General features: G+C 37.6%; 1 protein-coding gene across 2 annotated transcripts in view; it reads right to left on the minus strand.

Moving 5' to 3' along the window:
- The window catches only part of LOC115232082, a 121,796-nt gene that overhangs the window by 41,505 nt on the left and 53,621 nt on the right, over positions 1 to 26,670 (minus strand). The window contains exon 1 of one of the 2 annotated variants that reach the window (XM_029801953.2): positions 20,129 to 20,480. The exons of the other annotated variant lie outside the window; for it this stretch is intronic. Within the exon in view, the coding sequence (XP_029657813.1) occupies positions 20,129 to 20,189 (61 nt within the window). The 5' untranslated portion in view covers positions 20,190 to 20,480. Of the gene's footprint in view, positions 1 to 20,128; positions 20,481 to 26,670 lie in introns of those variants that run through there. 2 annotated transcript variants of the gene reach the window in all.

Consider the following 26,670-nt stretch of genomic DNA (forward strand, 5'->3'; position numbering starts at 1 on the left):
GCTCTACTTCCCCCTTTATGTATTGGGCATATTATTCTCTCCTTCAGCTTGCTTTGCAGTCTGCCATTTGCAAGAAAGCTCTGGAAGAGAATCTAGAGGGGTTTTGCCAGGGCATGCCTACACGATTTGAGGAGAATTGCTGGGAAACCATCAGGACCAGCAGTTGAGTTTGTGTCCACTTCATCTATGGCTAGTAGTATATCTTCTTCGCTAATGTCAATGTATTCTATCGTAACTGCTTCGCTGGTTATAGGTGAGGCGGCAAAAAAATCCACTGGTTCGTTCACTTGTCTGTGTTACAACGGGGTGGTAAAGACACTTCTGAATTGATCATTCAGTATCTCACTGATCTCAGTTGGACTGTCTGTGAGTGAGCCATCCTTTTGGAGGAGGGGCCCTATCTTGTAGTGTACTGAGACTGTTTCTTTCGCGTAATGAAAGAAAGCCTTTGGGTTTGATTTTATGTTTTTTATAACCCAGGTTTCTTTGTCTGCTTTCTCCCTCATATAGGATTGTTGCAGCCTTTTTTCGATCTCCATCAGTGTTGTTTTAGGCGGGACGTTTCGCTACTTTTGGGATGTTGGTTGAGTCGATTTGCAACCTTCGTCCGTCGTCTCATGATGATCCTCCTGTCTCTTGGAATCTTGCTCCTATTTGTTTTGGCCTTGTGCTCTGGGACATATTTCTGGCATACGGCTTGCACAGAAGACATGAAACATTCTAGTTTCATGTCAATGTCTAGTGTGGAGAGACATTTCGGCCAGTCCTCTCTGAGGATCTCTTTTTAGATCGATTTCCAATCTGCTTTGTGGAAGTTCAGATTGGAGAGATTTCGGGTGTTTCCTGTAGGCTATATGTCTCTGTTTACCTTAGGCACAAACATAGACAGCTCTATTATGTTGTGATCCGAGACTAATGTCGGTGTCACTTTCACATCATGAATGATGTCCATATTGTTCATGAAGCAGAGATCCAGAAAGTTATTCGACCTATATATGTATGTATATATATATGTATGCATATATATGTATATGTATATATATATATACATATATGTATGTATATATGTATGTATATGTATGTATATATATATATATGTATGTGTATATATATTTGTATATATATATGTATGTATATACATATGTATGTATATATATGTATGTATATACATATGTATGTATATACATATGTGTGTTTATATATATGTGTGTATATACATGTATATATATGTATGTATATATATATACGTATGTATATATGTAAGTATATATATATGTATGTATTTATATATGTATGTATATATATATACATGTATTATACACATGTATTTATATGTATATGCATGTATATATATATGTGTATGTATATATATATATATGTATGTATATATATATATGTATATGTATATATATATATGTATATGTATGTATATATGTATATGTATGTATATATATATATATGTATGTATATGTATATATATATACATATATATATATATGTGTATATATATATATATATGTATATATATATGCATATATATGTATATATATGTATGTAAATTGATCAAAATAAAAACATGATGCCAAGGATTCAGCGGTACATATGTTTCGGGCCTTTATTAGACAGATTTATAACAATGCATAATGTATGTCTGTGGCCTTCTTCAACCGCGCACAACAACTTCCGCAAGGACATGTGTTACATCAAAAATTCTTGGTTGGGGATGCAAATCCTCTCATTCGCGTACGACATAATGCGGCAACAGCATAGAATTGAAGCGTCCATCTCTTTCTTCTCTCAATGTAGAATGAGGAAATTTGGATGTTGAAGTAATGTAAATAAATTAATAAATAAATACATATATAGACGTGAAGGGACCCGGTAATAAGAGTAGATAGGGGTAAAGATGGAGGGGCGAGAATTCAGGACGAAGGATAAAAAATATATAAAAAGTGTAAGTATAGAAAAATATAAAAATGTAGAGTATAAAGATATAAAGAGATATAAGGAGATATAAAGGGGATATAAAGAATATAAAAAAATATAAATGAATATAAAGGTATAAAGTTAAAATAGAAATAAAATAGAAATAAAAATAAAAATAGGAATAAAAATGATAAAAAATGTAAAAAAATATAAGGATAAGGGATGTATAGTGGTTACGGACCAAACATGGTGGTCAGGAAAATGACAAAATTTGGTTGTAGAAGTTTTGGGTGTCAATAAATCAACAGGGGCGTCTGGGGACCTAGTGTATTGTAAATCAGAGCTGTTGAGCAGTTAATCTAGTTCCTTGAATTAAGTGGTCATCTTGTACATACATACCAGCATGGATACATACACCCATTATTGGAAGTCCACCTGAAGATTGTCGATCAAGACAAGAAACGATTGTAGTGGCGGTTTTTTTGACTATTTATTAAAATTTTATGTATTGATTAAGTCTTTCCTTGTTTGTTTTGCAAAATAGTGGTTTTGTCTCGAATAATATTTTATAATATTTTACTATAAAATCGATTTAATCCTAAATCTGATTTTTTCCCTGTAAATTTGGATTTATTCCCTAATATTTATTATTATATATATATATACATATATACACACACACGCACATACACATATACACATACACATACACATATGCATACACATATGCACATGTATACCCATACATACATACGCATATACACACACCCATATATACATACGTACGTCCATCCTTACATACACATACACAGATGCCCACACATACAGGTTTAGATATAAGATATTAAAAGATGTATATAAGAACGCATGTAAAGAATCACGCACTCATATATGTATGTATATGTATATATATATATATATATTTGTAAAAAATGAAGTTCGAAAATGCTGCTGTATTATACAATTTTTAATTTTTATATATACATTATAACATGTTTCAGTTCCTGAAATGAACCTTATCAAAAAAAGTTATATATAAAAAGAGACAGCTCATGCCGTCAAACACAAGAAATTCATTTATAATACACAACGGAGTCAGACATCTTAGAGTTCATGTATAGTTGATATATAGTTCATGTATAGTTGATATATAGTTTGAAGTATATGTTCAAAGTGTTCGATGCAGTGGCCCACGGTGGCGATACGTATTCAATACAAAAGCAGATCAAAGTGGTGGAAAGCGGTCAATACAGAAGATTGATGTTTCCGAAAGAGCGAGGAATTCATTTTTACCTTAAGCAATTGTGATGGCCCATGGTGGAAGTTCGCTGGGTGGTTCTAGTGAGTTTTTGTGAAATGCTCGGTTTTATAATGCCTGTTAGGTGGTCAATCTAGCGTAGCGTGACGTCATCAATGTTTTGACCAATCGTTTCGTTAGGTGGCTTTAATCAAGTGGAACGGGACGTCATCATTATTTTGACCAATCGCTGCATTATAACTCCCTCTTGTTTGTTTCCTGTCTTGACCAGTCGCTTCGTTAGTCAAGCATAGCGGGACGTCATCCAGATTCTGCCCAATCACGACTTATAGCTACATTAGATCTGCCCCCTGTCTGTACTTGTTAGGTGACTATTCAAGCAGAAAAGGACGTCATCAATATTCTGACTAATGACTGTCCCCTGTTTGTATCCTGTCCATTCTAGCAGAGCTAGACGTCATAAACTTGTTGACCAATCAGAATCGGGTCTGACCCTTAGCTGTATCGTATGTATCAGGGTCAGATTTGCACGAAAGAATTTTTTTCCTTTTTTACTAAGGCATATTTCTGTCAGAGTGAGTGTCTGTTTGAAGTAGCGGCCGTGGTGAAATTTGGTTCTCCTTTTCGGAGGACTTATCTTTTGTTTTAGTATTCCTGGCCCAGGGTGTTTAAACTTGGTCTAAATTTTTTTATGAAATATAGTTCTTTATTTTGGCGTTGTGTGAAGGTTGCGTTGTCACTGAATTTATAGAGCGGGTTAGTTGTAAATTTCGGATTTACATTTCCAGCACATCTATCTATGTGTCCGCTGACCGGTATTTTGCGGTAATCAGGGTTTCTAATTTGTGATTTATGCACCGCCATCCTGTTACGTAAGCTATTTTTTGTATGGCCTATATACTGCCTATTGCAGCCTGCGCATGTTATGACGTAAATTAAGTTTTCTGATGCGCAGGTGAAGTTTGTTCTAATGGTGAACTGGTGGCCTTGTTCCAGTATAAATTCTGATCCTTCTTTCAAGATGACACAGATTCCGCAGTTGGGCCTTCCACATTTTCTAACTGCTGGTTTTGTGGTTGATGTTGAGTGCAGTGTAGCTTGGGTTAAAATCCTTTTCAAGGATTTTGGTTGCCGTTTACTTTTAATGATGGTGTGTGTTTCGAGGATCCGGTTCATCTTTGGGTCTCCTTTTAGTAGGGCTGTGCTTTGTAGTATGGTGTTGAAGGCCTCATTGTTGAGTGGGTTGTGTGTAGAGATGTAGGGAAGGGTTTTTAATTGTTCTTTCTTTTTTGGTTTTGTTTGTCTCAGGTCTTCTATACTTAATTTAAGTACCCGTTGGATTGCACTGTCTATTAGGGGCTGTGGATAGTTTCTATTTGTGAGTATGGTTCTAAGTTCCTGGAGACGTGTGTGTCGGGTGTTTGTGTCTGATATTATGGTGCAAATCCTTCTAGCTAAACAAAAATGGACATTCATTCTAGTGTGTCGTGGGTGGCATGAATCAAAGGGTAGGTACTGTTTAGAGTCTGTCGGTTTATAGTAGATATCTGTCTCTATTTTGTTGCCGGTTTTCTTAATGAGGATGTCTAAAAATGGTAATTCTTTTTCGTTGTGGTCCATCGTGAATTGTATATTGTCATTTATTCCATTTAATAGAATTTTAAATTCCTCAAGTTTCTCTATGCCTTTGTCCCAGATGATGAAACAGTCATCGAGGTATCTTTTCCAGTTGTTATGGATATAGGTGGCGAAGGTGTTTCCATATTTCTCGAGTGTCATCCGGTATAGTATTTTCTCGAGGTATCCCATCACTAGGTTGGCAAAAGATGGTGCAGTACGCGTGCCCATCGCTGTTCCCGATCTTTGCCTGTAGAAATCATTGTCAAAAATAAAATAATTGTTCTCTAAAATGAATCTAAGTCCTTCTATTATAAGGTCTTTGTTTATGCGAGTTGGGAGTTCAAAGGGGTAGTTATTCAGCCAGAAGGTGATTGCTTCTATTCCTAGGTTGTGAGGGATGTTAGAATAAAGATTAACTACGTCGAATGATACTAGAAGGGTTTTCTCATTGACTGTTTTAGGGAGGTGGTTGAGCATATCTATATCGTCTCTTACGTAGCTTTTGATGTGTTTTAGGAAAGGTTTAAGAAGTGTGTCTAAGAAATTGCTGAGGCGGTGAGTTTCACATGCTGGCCCTGCTATTATCGGTCTTAGTTTAAGATCATTTGGTGAAGGGATTTTGATGAGTGTGTCGGTGGATGTTTTGCACGTTTCTCTAATGGTTTGGCTTTTGTGTACCTTAGGGATACCATAGAACAAACTCGATTTGCATTTGAAGTTAGTGATGTATTCATATTCCTTGTTCGTGAGTCCTTCTTGGTATGTGTTGATTAATGTCCTAAGGTTATGCATTATTTTTTGCTGGTTATACTGTTGGGCCCTTTCATAATACGTTTCATCTCTTAATAGGGATAGCACTAAATTTTTATAATTGTTTGTATTCATTATTACTATCGCGTTGCCCTTATCTGCCTCCTTAATTGTTATTGTTTTGTCTTCTCTTAGTTTGATGAGGTCGTTCCATTCTCTTTTGTTGAAGTTAGGGCTGTGTTTTTGTTTCTTGATGAATTGAAACGGGAAATTAGTTATGTAGTCACAATAGCGGTCTAAGGCTTTATTCTTACCTTTGGTGGGGGTGTAATTGCTCTTGTTTCTAGCTATTGAGTCCTCCTCTATTTGTTTGTCTTGAAATGCCTCGGTGAGTCTTAGTTTTCTGCAAAATTCCGAAATATCATCTTTCATTTCATAATAATTAGAACGTTGTGGGGTGGGTGTAAATTTAAGTCCTTTGGAGAGTGTGCTTATTTCGTTAGGTGTAAGTTCTTTGTTTGAGAGATTGATTATCTTAATTACCTGAGGTTTCTTTTGTTTGTTCTTTGCCATCGTGTGTCCCTGTTCCTGTGTGTGGGGTCTAAAAAATGGTTGGTGTAGTTATGTTCAAAGCTATTATTTATCTGTCTCATGTTGTTATAATTGTCAGAGTGAGTTTGTGGTGCTCTGTTCTGGAGTCTGTTGTTGAACCTAGTGTTACGTCTTAGTTCCTCAGGTGTATTGTGTTGGTAGTTGTTTCCTCCGTAGTGCATTTGTTGTTTGTTATGGTTGTATGGTTGGTTCCTGGGGTGGATGTTTGGTAGTAGCGTTTTGGTTTGGTTATGTGGGTTGTATTTTATAGTATTGTATGTTATGGCTCTTAGGTTCGTGGAATGGTGTGGTGGGACCCTATAAGTGTTTTGGGGTTGGTGCAGGTAGTGTGGGGTGCGTTTTAAATGCATTTTTCTGGTGTAGAGTGTGTTTGGATTTCTTGGTGGTTGTTCTGCTCTGTTGGTATGTCTATTTTCGAACTGGTGTGGTGGGCCTCTGTAGGTGTTTTGGGGTTGGTGTAGGTAGTGTGGGGTGTGTTTTAGGTGTATATATATGTGTATATATATGTGTATATATATATAGTGTAGGAAGAAATGGAGCTGAACGAAGACTTAACAAAATTCCTTTTTATTATTTTCTACATATGTTTCAAAGGCTGCAAAGTCCCTAATTCGGATTGAATAAGGAGTCCATTTTGCAGCCTTCTCTTCAGGAAAATCCAGGAACTTAATTCTCCAACAAAATGCACAGCAAGCTTTTCGACAAACGCTCACGAGGAGCCCATGGAATAAATGGCACAAACTGTCTGTCAAAATGCGTTGACGCCAGGCTAGGTGAAAGCCGACGTACATTTTAGACAAATACATTCCTAGTTTAGTTAATAAGCTTAAGCTTAACCTTTGGGCGAACTCCTCGCAAGTCGTAAAGTGATTCTCTTCTATCCCTAATAAAAACAGAACTAAGTTCATTCAGTTCGATATTGCTAATTTCTACCCCTCGATTAACCCTAGTGTACTCAATAAGGCCCTGTGGCATGCACATAATAAGGCAGGCCTCACAAGAGAAGAAATTGATATAATTCTAGTCGCCAGAAAATCCTTTATACAGTTTGAAGATAAGTTATGGGTTCGTAAGGATACTCCCAACGAGTTCGATGTACCTATGGGTAGTTCAGATAGCGCCCAGGTTGCCGATTTGGTCGGAATCTATATTCTTTATGAATTATCCGACCAATTCCCGGACATCGGAGGCGGCCTATATCGTGACGATTGTCTGTTTTACTTACAGAACAACCCGAATAGAATGATACAGAAAACTAAAAATAGATTAGCTAGGTTCTTTAATAGAATGGGCATGAGCATAGTCTTTGATAACGAACTTACCAAGGTAAATTTCTTAGATGTCACACTAGACCTGCATAGCGATTCGTACTGCCCCTACCACAAACCTTCCACTAACTTAAAGTATGTCAGTGTTTTCTCTAACCACGCAAAAACTATAACAGACAATTTGGTTAAAAAAATTTCTCAAAGATTAACTAATTTGTCTGCTAACGTCGACATTTTTAGGCAGAAAGCGGAATTTTATAATGCCGCCCTGTCAAAAGCCGGTTATAGGGAGAAGGTAGCATATATAGACCCGGCCCTTCCGAAACCAGCATTCTATCATCAGGATAAGGCAAGTTACAATAACATAAATAATATAAGTAGTGATGGTAGCCTGAGGAATGCCGATACAAGTACAACTAGCATAAATATAGATAACATAAATAATTTGCGGTCCAGGGGAGGCCATAGTAAGCCAAAACCCATTATTCAACCCAGAGATACCCACCTTAATGTTAGAGATGACTCCCCGAGCCAGTACAAGAACAGGAAAAACTATATTTGGTTTGTAATTCCCTTTGGTAAACAAATAAGATCTAACCTACCGTTGCAGTTTCGCCAAGCAATTGCCAGAAATTTTCCCAGAAATTCGAGATATTTCTCCACTGTAAATTCACACAAAGTTAGGATAGCCTTCTCCAATACTAAAAATCTTTCACAGATAATTTCCTCCCATAACAATAAGCTGCTAAATAAGACCCTCTCACCCATGAGCGGAGACTCTGCTCCGTCTAATTCCAACATAACACGCAGTAATAATAATAATAATAATAATAATAGTACTGGCACAGATATTAGCAACCTCCATACCAACATTGGTGTTAGTAATAGTAATAAGGATAAGAGCAATGATCTCGTCATTAACGTAAGTAATGGTAATAAGGATAAGAGCACTGATCTAGTCATTAATGTAGGGAGTCCCAACAACAATATTAGCAGCGGTTTTAACAACAGTAGCATTACGGACATTAGCAATCACAGCATTCACAGTAGCTGGGAGCATGCAGATGATATTGTATTAAATAGTAATGATAATGGGGTGAATAATATCGAATCCAGCGGTAGTTTTTACAATCATCATAGTAATAAGAACGCTGTATTAATATCGGAAACCAATCCCAATAGAATAAGGTTCTTATCTAGTAACTCCAAGATTAGAAACGCCATTTACCAGTGCAGAGTTTATACTGATTCAGATGTCTACATGTATATCTGAGCTTCATCATCGAAATTGGCTGTTAGAATATCGAATCATTTTTCCACGTTTCGTGATGAGGAAAAGAAACACGCTACGGGACTAAGTAAATTAGTCTGGCGTTTGAAGAACGCGAATTCAAATTTTAGACTGGAATGGTCAATTTTATCGGTGTCTATACCGTTTGATAAAGGCAAAAAAATCTGTGCTCTTTGCAACTCGGAACTCTTTCATATTCTGTTCGCCCGAGGGCACCTTGTTAACTCGATTGTGCAAAATTCTTTCAGATGCACACACTGGAAACGGCATACATTTCTTTCATACCAGTGAAGTCTAATATAGTTAACCCCTTGATTTCCTAAGAAAATGAAAAAAATTTTGAATTAAATTAGTAAGGGGATATCACTCCCCTGTTTAGTGTAAGAACTGCTAGTTATCTAGAACTGCTGTCAGGGATGTCACGGTATCCTGCCATGACCATTGTTGACACCCCCTCTCTCTCTATCAACTGGTTACAGACGAACACATAGACACAGTTTTTTCTGTTGCTTGACCATTGATATCTGCTGTATCTCTCTCCCTTGCTCCCTTCTAAACACACTGCCACACATACATAGACGCATACACACATACATGAATGCAACTTCTCACATTCAAACACGCTAGCACTCATTCTTAAAACAATTCAAATATTAACGCCAGTCATACAGAATACGTACACACTCTTTGTTTTTCCTGTACTCCCCCTCTGTTAACCGGATTTTGACCTTGAATTATCTCAACGGACCTTTTCGTCGGCTTTCACCTAGCCTGGCGTCAACGCATTTTGACAGACTGTTTGTGCCATTTATTCCATGGGCTCCTCGTGAGCGTTTGTCGAAAAACTTGCTGTGCATTTTGTTGGAGAATTAAGTTCCTGGATTTTCCTGAAGAGAAGGCTGCAAAATGGACTCCTTATTCAATCCGAATTAGGGACTTTGCAGCCTTTGAAACATATGTAGAAAATAATAAAAAGGAATTTTGTTAAGTCTTCGTTCAGCTCCATTTCTTCCTACACTAAATATATAAAACTTCAAATTTCCGCACTAAGGCACGGATTTTAGACCCCATGGTCGTAACCTCCACCGTGCTTTTTCTGTTGTGATTTTTGCTACCCAGGTATCGGTTATCATTTGAATAATCCGTAATAAGATAATTCATTTATCTACTATATATATATGTATGTATACCGGAGTAAACACATAAATGTGAAACAAGGTGGAAAAAAGAGTACTCAAATACCAGTGGTAGAGTAATATGCTTTATTTAAAGCAGCAGAAAATTCAACAAAACCTGTTACTCTGAGTTTCCCGTTGCCGTTCATCGGACAGTTTTTGCTAGATGAACGGCAATGGGAAACTCAGAGTAACAGGTTTTGTTGAATTTTCTGTTGCTTTAAATAAAGTATATGCATGTATATATATATATGTATGTATATATATATATACAGCAATAACATATCTTCTCCACTACGATTTCCTAAAACTTGAGAACTACACAACCAATTTCATTCAAATTTTACACATGCCTTACTTAGGGTCCATGTAGTTTCATGAGCAAAAAACGTTCAACTTCTTGCCTAGAGCGAGCTCATAGCAATATATCTTCTCCACTATTTCAGTATTACGTGTTAAAAGAAAAACAAAAATATTTCTCTTTTTTTATGTCAGATGCTTTCACTTTAACAATAAAAATAATAATAACAATTGAATTATATGTAGTAAGTAATAATTAAAATCAAACTAAAGTATAATATAAGTAGAAATAGCAATTGGTATAAAATTGCATCAATGATTTGAACTTGAATAAGTGGTTTCACATGAATGGGAATTAAATTAAAAATAAAATTAGCGTGCAGAAATGGAATAGTCCAGATGGATAATAAAAAAATGAAATTAAAGAAAAGACTATTGTCTATAAAGTATACAATGTAGAGAAAAAAGAAGAGCTAACAATTCCAGTCTGTTATATATTTTGCGTATTGCTATCACTAGCGAAATCAAGATATAACTTTGTATTTTGCATTTTATGTGTAGATGTATATATATAGATGTACATGTAATATGTACACATATATATACACATATATACATGCACTTGCACTATGACCCGGCAACGACGGGTCTTTAATGCTAGTATATATATATATATATATATATATATATATATATATATATATATATATATATGTATATATATACATATGTATATGTATATATATGTGCATGTATATGTGTATATATATGTATATATATGTATATATATATGTATATATGTATATGTATATATGTATATGTATGTATATATATATGTATATGTATATATATATATATGTATATGTATCTATATATATGTATATATATATATATATGTATAAATATATGCATGTATGTATATATGTATGTATAAATATATGTATGTATATATGTATGTATGTATATATATATATATATACATACATATATTTAGTCAGGTCTCCGCTTGGAGCTACTGGTAACATGTAACCCAGTACAACCTGTTACATGGTCGGGTCGTTGGCGACTAAACTGGCAACCCCACCAAGATTTCTTGGTGAGGAGGGTGATTTGGACATCCAGCAGGACTAAAAACAAAACCTGTCAAAGGGCAGAGGAACTCTCTCATGAGTCAATGGCCATCCAAAATCCGGAGTGGAGCCCCTAAGGCGGTTGGATTGCGCCATGCGTGCCACCTTCCGGCAGCTCCTGCATCTTGGTCTACCCCAGTCGTCTTGACTTTGTCTTGCCACTGGATTCGGCGCACCAGGACGAGAGAGTGAGGCTGATCCTGCGCAAGTCACCCTCACTATAATCCAATTCACGCGCATGTCACGACATCATGACGTTATGACACCATCCCAAAGTCCTGTGGCGATGGGGAAACGGCGAAGTAGCAGGTGAGGATACACTGGGAGCTGCAGTCGTGAACCCACACACAGGCGGCTCAGGACATGTGGTCGCCCCTCACTGAACTGAGGCAGCAGTGGAGTCCGGCAGCCTGCTGAGTGACCGAGCAGCCCTCTTCAGGATCGCTCTGCTCGCCTCCCCAGCATGAGGACGGGGCTAGAAAAGGTTGCCCTAAACATAGCCTGCCTCACCTCACCCTGGTCAGCAAACCGCGGCTGACGGGGATCCTTTCCAAGCGGTCGAAACAAAGAAAGAAGAAAACAAACAAAGGTGCTCACTTTCGCAACTTGGAACGTGAGAACTCTGCTTGACAACACCAAAGCGGACAGACCAGAGAGACGAACTGCCCTGGTGGCCAGAGAACTGAGCCGATACAATGTCGATATTGCAGCACTGAGCGAGACCCGCCTTGCGGACAAAGGCCAGCTGACAGAGACAGGCGGCGGCTATACTTTCTTTTGGAGTGGTCGCAGCAGCGAAGAGCGTCGTGAGGCTGGTGTTGGTTTTGCCATTAAGTCAGTACACGTGCGGAAACTGGAAAGCCCCCCCCCCGAGGGTATCAACGATCGGCTGATGAAGATGCAGCTCCCACTTGGAAACAAGACTAGTGCGACCATCATCAGTGCTTACGCCCCCACCATGACCAACCCTGAAGAAGTTAAGGACAGGTTCTATGAGGAACTCGACTCCCTCATCACGTCAGCCCAGCCTGGGAGGCTCATCCTCCTTGGGGATTTTAACGCCCGTGTCGGGACTGACCACCAAGCCTGGCATCGCGTACTGGGAAAGCAAGGAATCGGAAAGTGCAACAGCAACGGACAGCTCCTCCTGCGTGCGTGTGCCTCTCATGATCTTACCATCGCCAACACCTTGTTCCGTCTGCCAACACGCAACAAGACATCATGGATGCATCCACGCTCCAAACATTGGCATCTGATAGATTACGTCATCGTCAGGGCGAAAGACAGGCGGGACGTGAAACTGGTCAAAGCCATGTGCGGAGCTGACTGCTGGACGGACCATCGCCTCATCATCTCCAGGATGGATTTCTACATCCGACCTAAGAGAAGACCACAGGGTCAGAAAGTGACGAGGGAGCTTAACATCACGAAATTAAAGAACCAGCTGACTGCACAAGATCTCCAGTCACGTATGGACAGCAAGCTGTTGGACATTCGGAGTGATCAGTCCAGCATCGATGAGCAGTGGGAATCATTCAGGGACACGGTTCATTCCATCGCCCTTGAAACTCTGGGCCAAGTTACGAGGAACCACCAGGACCGGTTCGACGAAAACGACCAGGAAATCCAAAAGCTCCTGGAAGAGAAACGCCGTCTGCTGTGGGCTCACCAAAATGACACCACCTGCACGACAAAGAAGGCCGCTTTCAACAACATTCGCAGCACAGTCCAGGCTAAACTCCGCCTCATGCAAGACGCATGGTTAAGCGCCAAGGCGGATGAGATTCAGGGATACACAGACAAACACGACACCAAGAAATTCTACGAGGCGCTGAAAGCTGTCTATGGACCGCAGTTCTCCTTTGGATCAACCCCCCTGCTCAGCTCGGATGGAACCTCACTCCTGACTAACAAGAGGCTGATCCTGGAGAGATGGGCGGAGCATTTCAACATCGTGCTCAACCGACCAGCCCAGATCAACGAGGAAGCCATCGCACGACTCCCCCAGGTGCCGACATACCACGAGTTGGCTGTTCCCCCTGCAGTCGAGGAAGTGAGCAGAGCCATCAAAAAAATGTCCACCGGCAAAGCTCCAGGCTCTGACGCCATCCCTGCAGAGGTGTTCAAGTCGGGCGGCCCCACCATGATCAGTCAGCTCACCAGCCTGTTCCAGTTGATGTGGGACAGGGAACAACTCCCTCAAGATTTCCGGGACGCAACAATCGTCCACATTTATAAGCGGAAAGGAGATCGGCAGTCCTGCAACAACCACCGAGGTATCTCCCTCTTGTCCATAGCAGGCAAGATCCTGGCCCGGGTCCTGCTTGACCGCCTTCTGGAACACTTGGAGCAAGGCCTTCTCCCTGAGAGCCAGTGTGGATTCCGCGCGGATCGAGGGACCACTGACATGATATTCGCCGCCCGCCAGCTCCAGGAGAAATGCATGGAGCAGCACCTTGACCTCTGCATGACCTTTGTTGACCTCACCAAGGCCTTTGATACAGTCAGTCGGGAGGGACTATGGAAGGTCATGGGAAAATTTGGTTGCCCCAGCAAATTTATTGCAATTGTCCGCCAGTTCCACGACGGAATGACAGTCAGAGTCCTTGAAGACGGCAACTCATCTGAAGCCTTCCAGGTGACCAACGGAGTCAGGCAGGGCTGTGTCCTGGCCCCAACACTGTTCAGCATCATGTTCTCGGCAATGCTGTCCGACGCCTTTAGGGACTGCAAGTCCGGTATCGACATCAAGTACAGGACAGACGGGAAACTTTTCAACTCCAGAAGATTGCAGGCTGTCACAAAGGTGAGGGGGACAGTCGTCAGAGACTTTCTCTTTGCTGACGACTGCGCCCTTAATGCAATCGATGAGCAGGAGATGCAGCTCGAGATGGACAGGTTCTCATCAGCCTGTGACAACTTCGGTCTCACCATCAGTGCCAAGAAAACCGAAGTGATGTTTCAGCCAGCCCCCGGCAAACAATACCATGAGCCTCAGATAAGGGTGAACGGACGGATCCTACGAGTGGTGGAAAACTTCACCTACCTGGGCAGCACTCTCTCCTGCAATGCCAACATAGATGCTGAAACCATCAACAGAATCTCCAAGGCAAGCAGCGCGTTTGGGAGACGACTGCGAAAGAAAGTCTGGGAGCGGAGAGGAATCAGCCTCAACACCAAGCTGAAAGTCTACCGGGCAGTCGTGCTTACCACCCTACTATACGGCTGCGAGACGTGGACTGCTTACCGAAGGCACGAGCGCCAGATAAACCACTTCCATCTCAGGTGTCTTCGGAACCTCCTTCACATCCGCTGGCAGGACAAAGTCCCAGACACGGAAGTTCTGAAGCAGGCAGATCTCCCTAGCACCATCACAATCATGCGCAAGGCCCAGCTGAGATGGGCGGGCCACGTCTCCCGCATGTCCGACACTCGCATCCCAAAACAGCTCTTCTACGGTGAACTCGGCCAGGGCAGGCGCAAAGTCGGAGGGCAGAAGAAGCGCTACAAGGATAGTCTCAAGGTCTCTCTCAAAGACTTCTCCATCGGAACAGAGACCTGGGAGACACTTGCTGCCAACCGCTCATCCTGGCGCAGCGCAATCACCGTGGGAGCAGGGACAGCCGAGGAGGAACGGATTCGGTCAGCGGAGCAGAAACGTCAGATGCGTAAAGACAGAGCCGCCTGCACCAGTAGCACGGCCCCTACCCACTTCTGCCCCACCTGTGGGAGGGGCTTCCTTGCCCGGATTGGCCTCACCAGCCACCTCAGGTCTCATGGCGGCAGTTCCATCAGATGATGTCAGTTGGTCATCTTCGAGCCGAAGGACGAACATTATTATATATGTATATGTATATATATATATATATGTATATATATATATATGTATATATATGTGTGTATATATAGATATATAAGTATATATATGTGTATATATATATATATATATATGTGTGTATATATATATATATATGTGTGTGTGTGTGTGTGTGTGTGTATGTGTATGTGTGGAGGTGCAATGGCCCAATGGTTTGGGCAGCGGACTCGCGGTTGTAGGATTGCAGTTTCGATTCCCAGACCGGGTGTTGTGAGTGTTTATTGAGCGAACGCATCTAAAGCTCCACGAGGCTCCGGCAGGAGGTGGTAGCAATCCCTGCTGTACTCTTTCGCCGCAACTTTCTCTCACTCTTTCTCCTGTTGGCCTACTCGCTTAGCCAGCGGGGTGGCGTCATTTGAAGGCTAAAACATGGCGAAGCGCATTGCGACCAGCGATGTGTAGCAACATCTGATAGCCTGGTCGGTCACGGTGATCACGGTGATATATATATATATATATATATAAAAGCAGAACATGCAGGAAACTTTTGATCAAACAAATTGACCAACATCAGAAAATTATTTTTTAATACAAAACATAATATTGCAAACATTTCTTCAAAAAGTTTAAGCATTATGTCTCTCAATTTCTATACGCGACAGTGCACACGACTATTTGAAAGCCAACGAACCTCTGTGAATAGTAGATGTCTCCTGAAATTTTCTCCCATTTCTTCACAAATATGAGCAAATGATTTTGATTTAAGATATTTGTTATAATTGCTCACTTGGACCACTTCTTTTATAACTCTTCGGAAATCATCTCCACCAGTTTGCGCAATTAGTGATTCGCGATGCAAAAAAAAAAGCAATGAATAATTATATTTGTATTCTCTTTTTTTTCTCAAGTTGTAAAACCTTTTACTGAACCTACCAGTGAGGGTGCGCCATCTGTGCGTATTCCTTCACAGTTTAACCATAATAAATTATTTTCCTTCTTGAAAGAATTTAAAGCTTGAAAATTGTCTTCACCACTAGTTCTCAATGGAAGTTGTAAACAACACAAGAATTGCTCAATAATTCTGTCATTATAAATGAAACGTTTAAAAACTATCAATTGTGCTAACCCACTAACATCTATTGATTTGTCTAACTGCAATGCAAACATCATCTTATTATCTTGAAAACTATCCTTCATTTGCAGCTTAATGTCATCATACATATCTTGAATTCGTTTTCCAATTGTGTTATCTGCTAGAGGAATTTTATTAACTTCTGTCTCAAATTCAGGTCCAAACATTGTTCGAACAATAGCAGAGCAAGATTCCTTTATAGTACTTTCAGCAATACTGTGTTGTTCCTTGTTTTTGGCAATTATTTGAGCAACCAAGTAACTTGCCTGTTGAACATTTTCTGATGTCTTCATTCTTTTTGTGAACGTTGAAGCCTGCTTTTTTTTTTTTAGAGATTTTGAAAGTTCAATGAAGTATTCCACTGATTTTGACAAATTTCAGTGGCTAGTGCTGAAATGACGCTTTAATTTGTTTGGTACCATTCTTTCGATTGCAATCATATCTCCACTAACTAAGCACAGGGGACCAGGGTTGTTTCCATTTCTAGAGAATGAGAAGCCCAGTTTTATCTAACCTTTATTGTATAACCGATGCTTGCAATTTTTCCAGTGTTCTTCTCACTCACTGATGCAGGTCGTTCGACAGTTGTTTGAGTGGTTTCCTTCGTAGCTGTTAAAGTTTGTTAATTGGAAATATCATCTTCTGCAACGTTTCTTAATTAAAAACTTAACCATTTTATGTATAATTCGATTACTATTTATGAATAAAACTAAGTTGATTTATTATAGAATTATGATAGCTAAACAGTTAATTAATATCACCAGTACGCTAAAGTTAGAAATGGCACGTTGCACTTAATTAGAACACCCGGTTCCTAAGGCTAAGCCCACGAAACTGATAAACAAGAGGTGTAACATGAATTAAATGTGATTTCATAATTATTAGTTCACCCTCAGTAATGCGTAATACATGTTTAGGGGAGCAACAACTTTAAGCAATTTGATAGGAGTCCCAGTTTGTTTCGTTTACTAAAACAAGTGCGGATTTGAAAACTTTTAATCGATTTTCAATTTACTTCGGACAAGAGAATAGCGCTTGCAATTTGTTAATTCTTTTACACTGAATAAAATACAATGGAAATAAGCGTTATATTATGAAGATTACTTGTGATTTTTTTTTTCTTGCGAGGGCAGCTTCCAAACATTGAGAAACGATAGCCGGTAGGTAAATGCATTGATATGTTCACTATGTTAACAAACAGATGCTGAAAAGCTGAAACAAATTGGTATTGAGTATTTTATATATTGGTTCCCCATACGTTTGCGACACATCTATTCCCTGCTGGCGACACACTAATGTAGCGCGACACAGTTTGGAAAACACGGTCTTAGAGTGTTTCTTCTTTCGGGTTTGTTTTTTACAGTCGATAAATAGTTTTAAAGAGTAAATCAAGTTGAAAAAGTCACAGATGTATATTTTAGAGAATGTTTAATAAAATATTACCGGTTTCGATGTATCCATTTTATAAAATATTAGAAATATTAGAAAGAAATTTTCTGGGAGTCAGAGAGAAAAATACATCTTTTAGGGGGTTTTCAATGTTTTGTCTGTGAAGGTTTCGGGTGGGATTCAAGTTTCATAAGGTCTTTTGAATTGGATAGAAAGCTACTTATGGTTTAGCCAGCAGCGTGTGTGTGTGTGTGTTTGGAATCAAAAGCATTTTTGTTTTTTTTTCTATCGAGAGAAAATGGCTAAATGTTTTTTTAAGGATGGTTATTCTGGGGATTATGGTAGAATTATTTGTCATTTATTTTGGTGTGTGTGTGTAGTGTGTCTTTTCTTTGACTCCCACCAAATTTCTTTCTAATATTTCAAATATTTGGTAAGATGGATACATCGAAATCGGTAATATTTTATGAAACATTCTCTGAAAAATACTTCTGTGGTTTTTCCAACTTTATTTACATTTTTTTAACCATAACTTTTGATTTGTATGGAACTCTAACGCCTTTTATTTTATATATATATATATATATATATATATATATATATATATATATAATATATATATATATATATATATATATATATATATAATATATATATATATATATATATATATATATATATATATATATATATATTAAACAATTATGAATAAAAGCAAAAGAATTTTTTTTTCTTTTGCCCTTGTGTATAATTTCAACCTTTAAATGTATTTTAATATGCTTGATGAAATTTTTGAAAAAGTTTTGTCCTATATTAGAAGATATATATATATATATATATATATATTTATATATATATATGTGATTTTAATAGTAAAGTATTTGAGAACTAGTTTTTCCTTGTTCTGCACATATATACTTATTTGTACGCACACATACTCACGCAATCTGAATGCACGCAAGTATGCAATAGGTGCAAAATACTATTTTATTAAAACCGAATATAAACATTTTATATGTGTATGTACGCGCGCATGTATGTATGTATGTATATACGTATGTATATATGTATGTATATACGTATGTATGTATTAACATTGTTAAATATAAACAAACTTTCAAGAAGTTAGTAACTTTAAAAGGAATCTAATTTTTGTATTTGCTTCAAGTAATATATATATATATATATATATATATATATATATATATATATATATATATATATATATATATATATATATATATATATATATATATATATATATATATATATATATATATATATATATATATATATATATATATGATAGATATAAGATAGATAGATAGATAGATAGATAGATAGATAGATAGATAGATAGATAGATAGATAGATAGATAATTTCAGAATCACTGATGGGTATGACTGATTTCAAGAGCACGAAACTTTTAGGAATGAGAAAATGACAGGTTACCATCACAGTCATAATACATTCTACATAATTTTAAGACAGGTATTTAGTGAGTATTTTTGCACAAAACCCCAAACTAAAAATAATAAGTTGTATGTGTGAGTGGTGCATGATATACATACGTACATGCATACATACATACATACATATATATATATATATATATATATATATATATAATAAATTAATAAATAAAACATATGCATATATACATACATATATGTACGTACCTACCTCTACATGTATATATACATGCATATATGGGTACAGGACACCAAAAGAACGTCGAACACAATGAGAAACGAAAACATAAACACAAAACCCAGGAACTGGACATTTTTCTTAAACAACAAAATAATAGAGTACAGGACAAATAACACAAGGAAAATTCCCCTTCTTCAGTCGCCATAGTTTCATCTACTCTTTTACTTGTTTCAGTCATTTGACTGCGGCCATGCTGGACCACTGCCTTTAGTCGAGCAAATCGACCCCAGGACTTATTCTTTGTAAGCCTAGTACTATTCTATCGTAACCACTAAGTTACGGGGACATAAACACACCAACATCGGTTGTCAAGCAATGTTGGGGGGACAAAAACAGACACACAAATATACACATACATACATATACGACGGGCTCCTTTCAGTTTCCATCTACCAGATCCATTCACAAGGTTTTGGTCGGGCGGAGGCTATAGAAGAAGACTCTTGCCCAAGGTGTCGTGCAGTGAAACTGAACCCGGAACCATGTGGCCGGTAAACAAGCTACTTACCACACAACCACTCCTGCACCTGTATGTATAGGTTTGCTGATGCAAACAGGGAAAACAGAACTCGAAATGCGAGTATTTGTATATTTTCATTAATATTTAGTAGAAGTAACAGTGACTCTCGGACCTTGACTCACTCTGTTACATCTGCTAAATATTGTGTGTGTGGATTTATCTATGTATAATATATTATTTGACGGTAACAGTCGAATACCACAACATCAACATTACAGTGACTTACCTGTCTGGATGACAAGAATTCCAAGTGCCGTGAAAATTAAATAAGTTTTGCAGTTGTTCATTGTTGCTTGGGGTGGCTGTTATAGTTGTATCTTTAAGAATATAACTGTATATATGTGCATATATGTGCGTGTGTGTATGTGTGTGACTGAGTGTGACTGAATGTTTGACTCTGACTGAGTGTGTCTGTGCTCTTATATATATATATATATATATATATATATATCGTGCGTGTTTATGCGTGTGTGAATGTACGTACGTATGTATGTGTGTGTCCACTAGTTTGTAATTCAGTCAGTGTATAAATTTGGAAGATTACGGTGAATAAAAGCTTTGTGCTAGTTGACAAACGCAAGACTACAGTGAGTAGATGGTGGGGTGGAGAAATATGGAGGAGGAGGGAGAGCTTTTAACCTGAGAAGGAATGAGTGATTATAGGAGTGGGAGAATTGACGAATGAGAAGACGAAGCCACGAAGAGGGGGTAGAGTGAACTGGCGGGAAGCGTTGGAATGAAAGAATATAGGAATTACAGAATGAACAAGGTGATGGGGATGTTTCGGTTGCTCTATTTTGTTAATTTTTGTTAATTACTTTTGCAATGATGGGAAGAGTGAGGCTGGTGGTGGTGATTGTATCCAAGTGTCCCTCTATGCATTATATAGCGTTCTATGTTGTTGTTGTTGTCGTCGTCGCCGCCGCCGCTGTACAGAGAATCTTTGATCAAAGTTATTCCAGCCAGCGCCGTCCAGTCTCATTTTCAGCATTAGTGTAATCCAGACTTTCTTTATCTGCTCTATACTTTCTTAAGACTGCAATGTAGTTTTAAGGAGATTTAGCAGGTAGTTATCCTTAATCCTGCAGGTATGTAACCAACACCTTACCAGGCATGTTCGTTTCATTTTTCTCCGGTCATACCATATATTGGACTTTAGCACCTAATCTTTGCTAGAGTAGTGAATATAAATGGGCAGAGATGTAAAGTCCCAAGTTAGTCATAATCATGCAGATCTGTGATCATAGCAGTTTCAACTATGATCATTTCTACTTACTTTCACTTCCATAATGTATCGATGGCGACACTAATGGCTCTTTTTTTTTTTTGGCTCGTGTACAATATTATTGTTGTTGCCCTTCTTATTGTTGTTAATATTGTTATCACTGTTCTGGCTTTGAACCAAAGTTTAAAATAAGTGATGGTAACTGTTGTTGCTGATGATGATGATGATGATGTTGTGTAGTTGCTGTTGTTTAAACTCCAAATTAATTCTGCTCCAGCAGATCTATGAGCAAAATTTTTCAACCGCAACCATTAACCCTACACACCACCACCAGCATATGCTTAAGAGTTTCTTGTGCTTCTGCGTACATGACTATGTATGAGTGTAAGTATGCATGAATATGTGTGAATGTGTGTGTGTTTATGTGTTTGGATGGAATGAAGCAGTATCGTATCACAGACGTTGTTGAGTAGTCCAGGTCAATGCCCACCCAATGAACTTATAAATAAAAGCATTCCACTTGTGATCACCAAGTCCTTTATTCACACATAATCATCAACGTTTATACTACGTGTCCTTTTTAAAGATCGTAGGTTTTAACTGGTGGGGTTTACTTTTTCTAGTAACACCAAACTCCTCCTAAAAGTTCCCTTGTCTTGTATTGTAATCTATGCAACATGTTTTCTATATGTTGTATATTTTCTAGTCTTGTATAACTCCTATTATCTCGTGGAGAATAATGTGAAGCGGATTATTTATGTTTTGATGTATTGTGTGTGCGTATGTACTTGGATATTTAGGTCTATGTAGAGGATGAGTACCTATAGCATATATATGAATTTACAAATTTATGGATATATTGATATATGTATGTAAAATAACACAGGTATTAGTTAGTTATTATAAAGAATCTATCGGCTGAAAGATCAGGTCCTACTTGAAAAGAAAAGCAGTATCTGCAAGGTATTTCTTTGAGGCTCTATGCCTATCTATAGACCTACAGAATTGGCCTACAATATCTATAAATCTACAGTATTGATCTTAATCACTAATAAGATTTTTTAAATACCATTATGTTTGTAATGAATCATATTTGAACTATCCTTGCCTACACTAGTTCTAACGTTTACATCGGTCAAAATTGTCACAATGTTATTTAAAATACAGCAACTCAATAAAATTCATTCTGGTCTAGTAGATAATCAAAACATTTCCGAATGATTAAAAATATGTTTAAGGATTACAGAGGTCATACATTAATCAGTGAGAAGAGAGTTTATAGAAATATAACAAATTATAAAGAATTATGATTTTATGATTATGAGGCCGATGCAGTTATAAAGCTATCCCAATGTCATAAATTAAATTTCAAGTTATAAATAATATAAAATGAATATTACAGCCATCGGTATTTCTTGTTAGAGACCTAAATAAACCTAAATAATATTTGTTTAAACCTAAACAGGATGGAAATCACCATTTTGTTTTTTAATTACCAGGCTTTCGCAGAGAGTGACGTTGTTTCCGCTTTGCCTCTACTTCAAAAGGTGAGAAAATAATTATATAATCTTAGATTGAAAGAAGTACCCACATAGTTAAATGCATGTAGTTTAGTCTTTGCGTTACATTTATACTCGATATTTTTGTCAAGGGGGCGGTTCGCTACTCTTCTCTATTTGGAACTTGTAATTAGTTCTCAGAGCTTGTTCCCGGGCGCTGCATATCAGTTTTTTTCTTAGCCATTTCCAAGTATTGTTTTTGTCTTTTCCTTCGATATCTCTGAGGTATTGCCCATATGGTGATTTCATTTTCCAATTATTTATTCTTTCTTCATCCTGTTTCTTAAATATTTGGGAATGCATCACATTTTCGGTAGGTATTAATTCTGTCAGCGGCAAGCAAGGGTTCACTCTGCTGTTTGATGTACCATCCCAGACTGTTCTTCTCGTTGACAACACAAATCTTGCATCCTATGAGGCCTCTTACTCCCTTGTTCTTAGGCTCATACAGCCTGTCAATATCATATTTTGGGTGTAGTTCTTTGTTGTCATCACTTTTCTGATTTTCCTATCCATTTCCTCAAACTCGTTCTTTGTCCATCTAACAACACCTGCGCCATATCGCATTAGGGAAACAACCCATGTGTTCATTGTCTTAACATTTTCCACTGAGTTTATTTCCCAGAATCAATTTGATACCCAAAATCTCATATATTTGGTTTTGTTCTAGAGAATGTTTAAGGAAACGTAAGAAAATTATAAGTTTGTTTTAAAATTTGAGATTACATAGACAGTATTTTACGTAGGATATGAGCAGTTCTCATGAGCACTATCTTTTGAATTTCTGCCATTTTGGGGTTTCCTGGTGTCTGAGCTAGTTAGGAATCAGCCCCTTTTAACATTTCTAGGGTACCTGTGACAACAGGTATTGTTTTAGTTGTGAGGTTTCACATTTTGCCAATTTCTATTTCAAGATCTTTATACTTGCTCAATTTTTGATAGGTCTTGACAGATACATTTTTGTCGATTGGGACAGTCATACCAATGAGGAGGCATGATTTTTGTCTGAAGTCTTTCAATGTAGTGTCTGACCTTTTCACATCTGTCTTTCTGTCAGTTTGAATGGTGAAGTTCCAGAGGAGTGAGATTTGATCATTTTCAAGCACTGCAGGTGATTTGTGCTCCCACCAGTTTTTATCTTGGATATGTGCTGTGGTTTGTTGAGATGCTCTTATTTTTACTGTATTAAAAGTGTTTTACATAGGATGTGTGCGTTGCTTATAGTGCTATTTTTTGTATGTTATTTATACTTGTAAGTCCTGGTGTTTTTATTATGCATTTGTCTGGATATATGTTTATCATGCCTAATGCCCCTACTATTATAGGAATTTTTCTGCTTTTAGACTCCACATTCGAGTTACCTCTATTTCAAGGTTTTTGTATTTTGAAAGTTTCTCCATTTCTTTTATAGGAACACTGTCATCTCTTGGTATTAATACATCAAGTGCAAAACATTTACTTTCTTGATGATCTTTGACAAGTATATCCGGCCTATTGCCCTTACTTTCTCTATCTGTGTGTATTGGCATATCCCATAATATGATTGCTTTCTCATATTCTGTGACCTTTTCTGGCATGTGCCTATACCATCTTTTTCCTGTGGTCATTTCATAGTGTTAACATAGCTTCCAGTGTACATAGGTCCCAACTCTGTCGTGTCTATGAATATATTCTTTCTTAGCCAGGACTGGGCAACCAGAGACAATATGATTTATTGTTTCTTCTCCATCTCCACATATACTGCAGTTACTTGTATTGTATTACATTTCGTTATATGTTTTTGGTCATTTCTGGTGGAGAGGCTTTGGTATTGTGCTGAAATTAAAAATCCTTCAGTTTCTGCTTTGAGCCTTGAGCTTCTCAGCCATTGTTGGGATTTTGCTTTGTCTATTTCTTTTCTGTTTAATTTAACCCAGTATTTGCCATGAAGGGACTTTTCTTGCTATCGTTTTATCATGATCAGTTGCTACTCCAGTTTTAGTTTGGATTTCATTTGTATAACAGCTTTTGTTTCTTCTTTGTCTCTATAGTTGTCAGGTTCTATGATTTCTTTTTTGTATTTACTAGCTACCTTAAAAACTGAAAGCAGTTTTTGTTCGTGTTTTGTGATATTTGTATTAGTTTTCCTTGCATCTGAAGTAGATATTTCTGTAGTCCTATGGTGGCTATTTTGTAATAGTTTTCTAGTTGCATAAGGCCTCTACCGCCTTCTACACGTTGTATATATAATCTTTCTATGTCAGATTTAGGGTGCTGCATCCTAAATCATGTCATTATTTTTCTTGTTTTCCTGTCTATTTTGATTAGTTCATTTAGAGTCCAGTCAAGAATATTGTAGCTGTAACTTATAACTGCGATGGCGAGAGTGTTGATTCTTATTGTCTTGTTTTCGCATTGAGCTCTGTTTTTCAATATTAATTTAACTCGTCTATAGTATTCTTTTATCTTCTTTCATTTGTGTGTGTTGTATCGTATCTAGTTAATCGATTCGTAAGTATTTATATGTTTGGCGTTAGTCTAATTCTTTTATTTCATTTGCTTTATTTAGTGTGATGTTGCTACTCTTAACTAGTTTTCCTTTTTTCAAGGTTGCTTTGGCACATTTTTCTAAGCCAAGTTTCATGTTAATTTCTTTGGTAAATCCATATACTATCTGTTGTGACGATTCCAGCTACTTATCATTTGTAGCGTACAGTTTATATTATCGATATATAAGAGGTGGCTGATTGTTTTGCCGTAGCAGTTGTATCCACATCCAGTTCAATTTAGTATGTCAGATAAAGGTATCAATGCTAAGCAGAAAAGGAGTGGAGAGAGTATATTATTGTTATTGTTCAGTAGTCTTATTTTTATCACGTGCATTCACTGCACTACCGAGCGCAGCTCTCTGTGCCTTGGGTATGTGCTGTAGTTTGTTGTGATGCTTTTATAGTTACAGTATTGAAAGTGTTTTACGTAGGATGTGTGCGGTGCCTAGTAGTGCTATTTTCTGTATGTTATATATATTTGTAAATTCTGGTGTTTTGTTATATATTTGTCTGAACATTTTTTATCATACCTAATGCGCCCACTATGATTGGAATTGTTCCTGTTTTTAGACTCCACATTTGAGTTACCTCTATTTCCAGGTCTTTGTATTTTGAAAGTTACTCCATTTGTTTGTTTTTTTTTGTTTGTTTTTTTAGAGAAACGTCATCTGTTGGTATTGATGAAGCAAGTAGAAAGCATTTTTTTCTTGATCTCTGACAACTATATCTGGCCTATTGGCCTTACTTTCTCTATCTGTGTGTATTGGCATATCCCATAGTATTGTTGCTTTCTCATTTTCTGTGACCTTTTCTGGCGTATGCCTATACCATCTTTTTTCTGTTGTTATTCCATAATGTTGGCATAGCTTCCAATGTATGTAGGTTCCAACTTTGTCATGTCTGTGAATATATTCCTTCTTAGCCAGGACTGGGCAGCTAGAGATAATATGATTTATTGTTTCTTGTCCATCTCCACATATTCTGCAGTTACTTGTAATATTTCTTTTCATTACATGTTTTTGGTAATTTCTGGTGGGGAGGCTTTGGTCTTGTGCTGCAATTAAAAATCTCTCTGTTTCTGCTTTGAGTCCTGAGCTTCTCAACCATTGCTGGGATTTTTCTTTGTCTATTTCTTTTGCGTTTAGTTTAGTGCAGTATTTACCATGAAGGGGCTTTTCTTGCCATCGTTTTATCATGGTTCGTTGCTGTTCTATTTTTAGTTTGGATTTCATTTGTTTTATAGCTTTTGTTGTTTCTTCATCTTCTTCTTCTTCTTCTTCATGTTTATTAGGTGGTATGATTTCTTGTTTGTATTTGTCAGCTTCCTTAAATACTGAGAACAGTTTTTTGTTTTGCTCGTGTTTTGCTGCTATCTGGATCAGTTTTCCTTCCTTCTGAAGTAGATATTTTTTTTGCAGTCCTATGGTGGTTATTTTATAGTAGTTTTCCAGCTGTA

This window comes from Octopus sinensis, unplaced genomic scaffold, assembly GCF_006345805.1.
Source record: "Octopus sinensis unplaced genomic scaffold, ASM634580v1 Contig19304_ERROPOS200000, whole genome shotgun sequence".
NCBI lineage: Eukaryota > Metazoa > Mollusca > Cephalopoda > Octopoda > Octopodidae > Octopus > Octopus sinensis.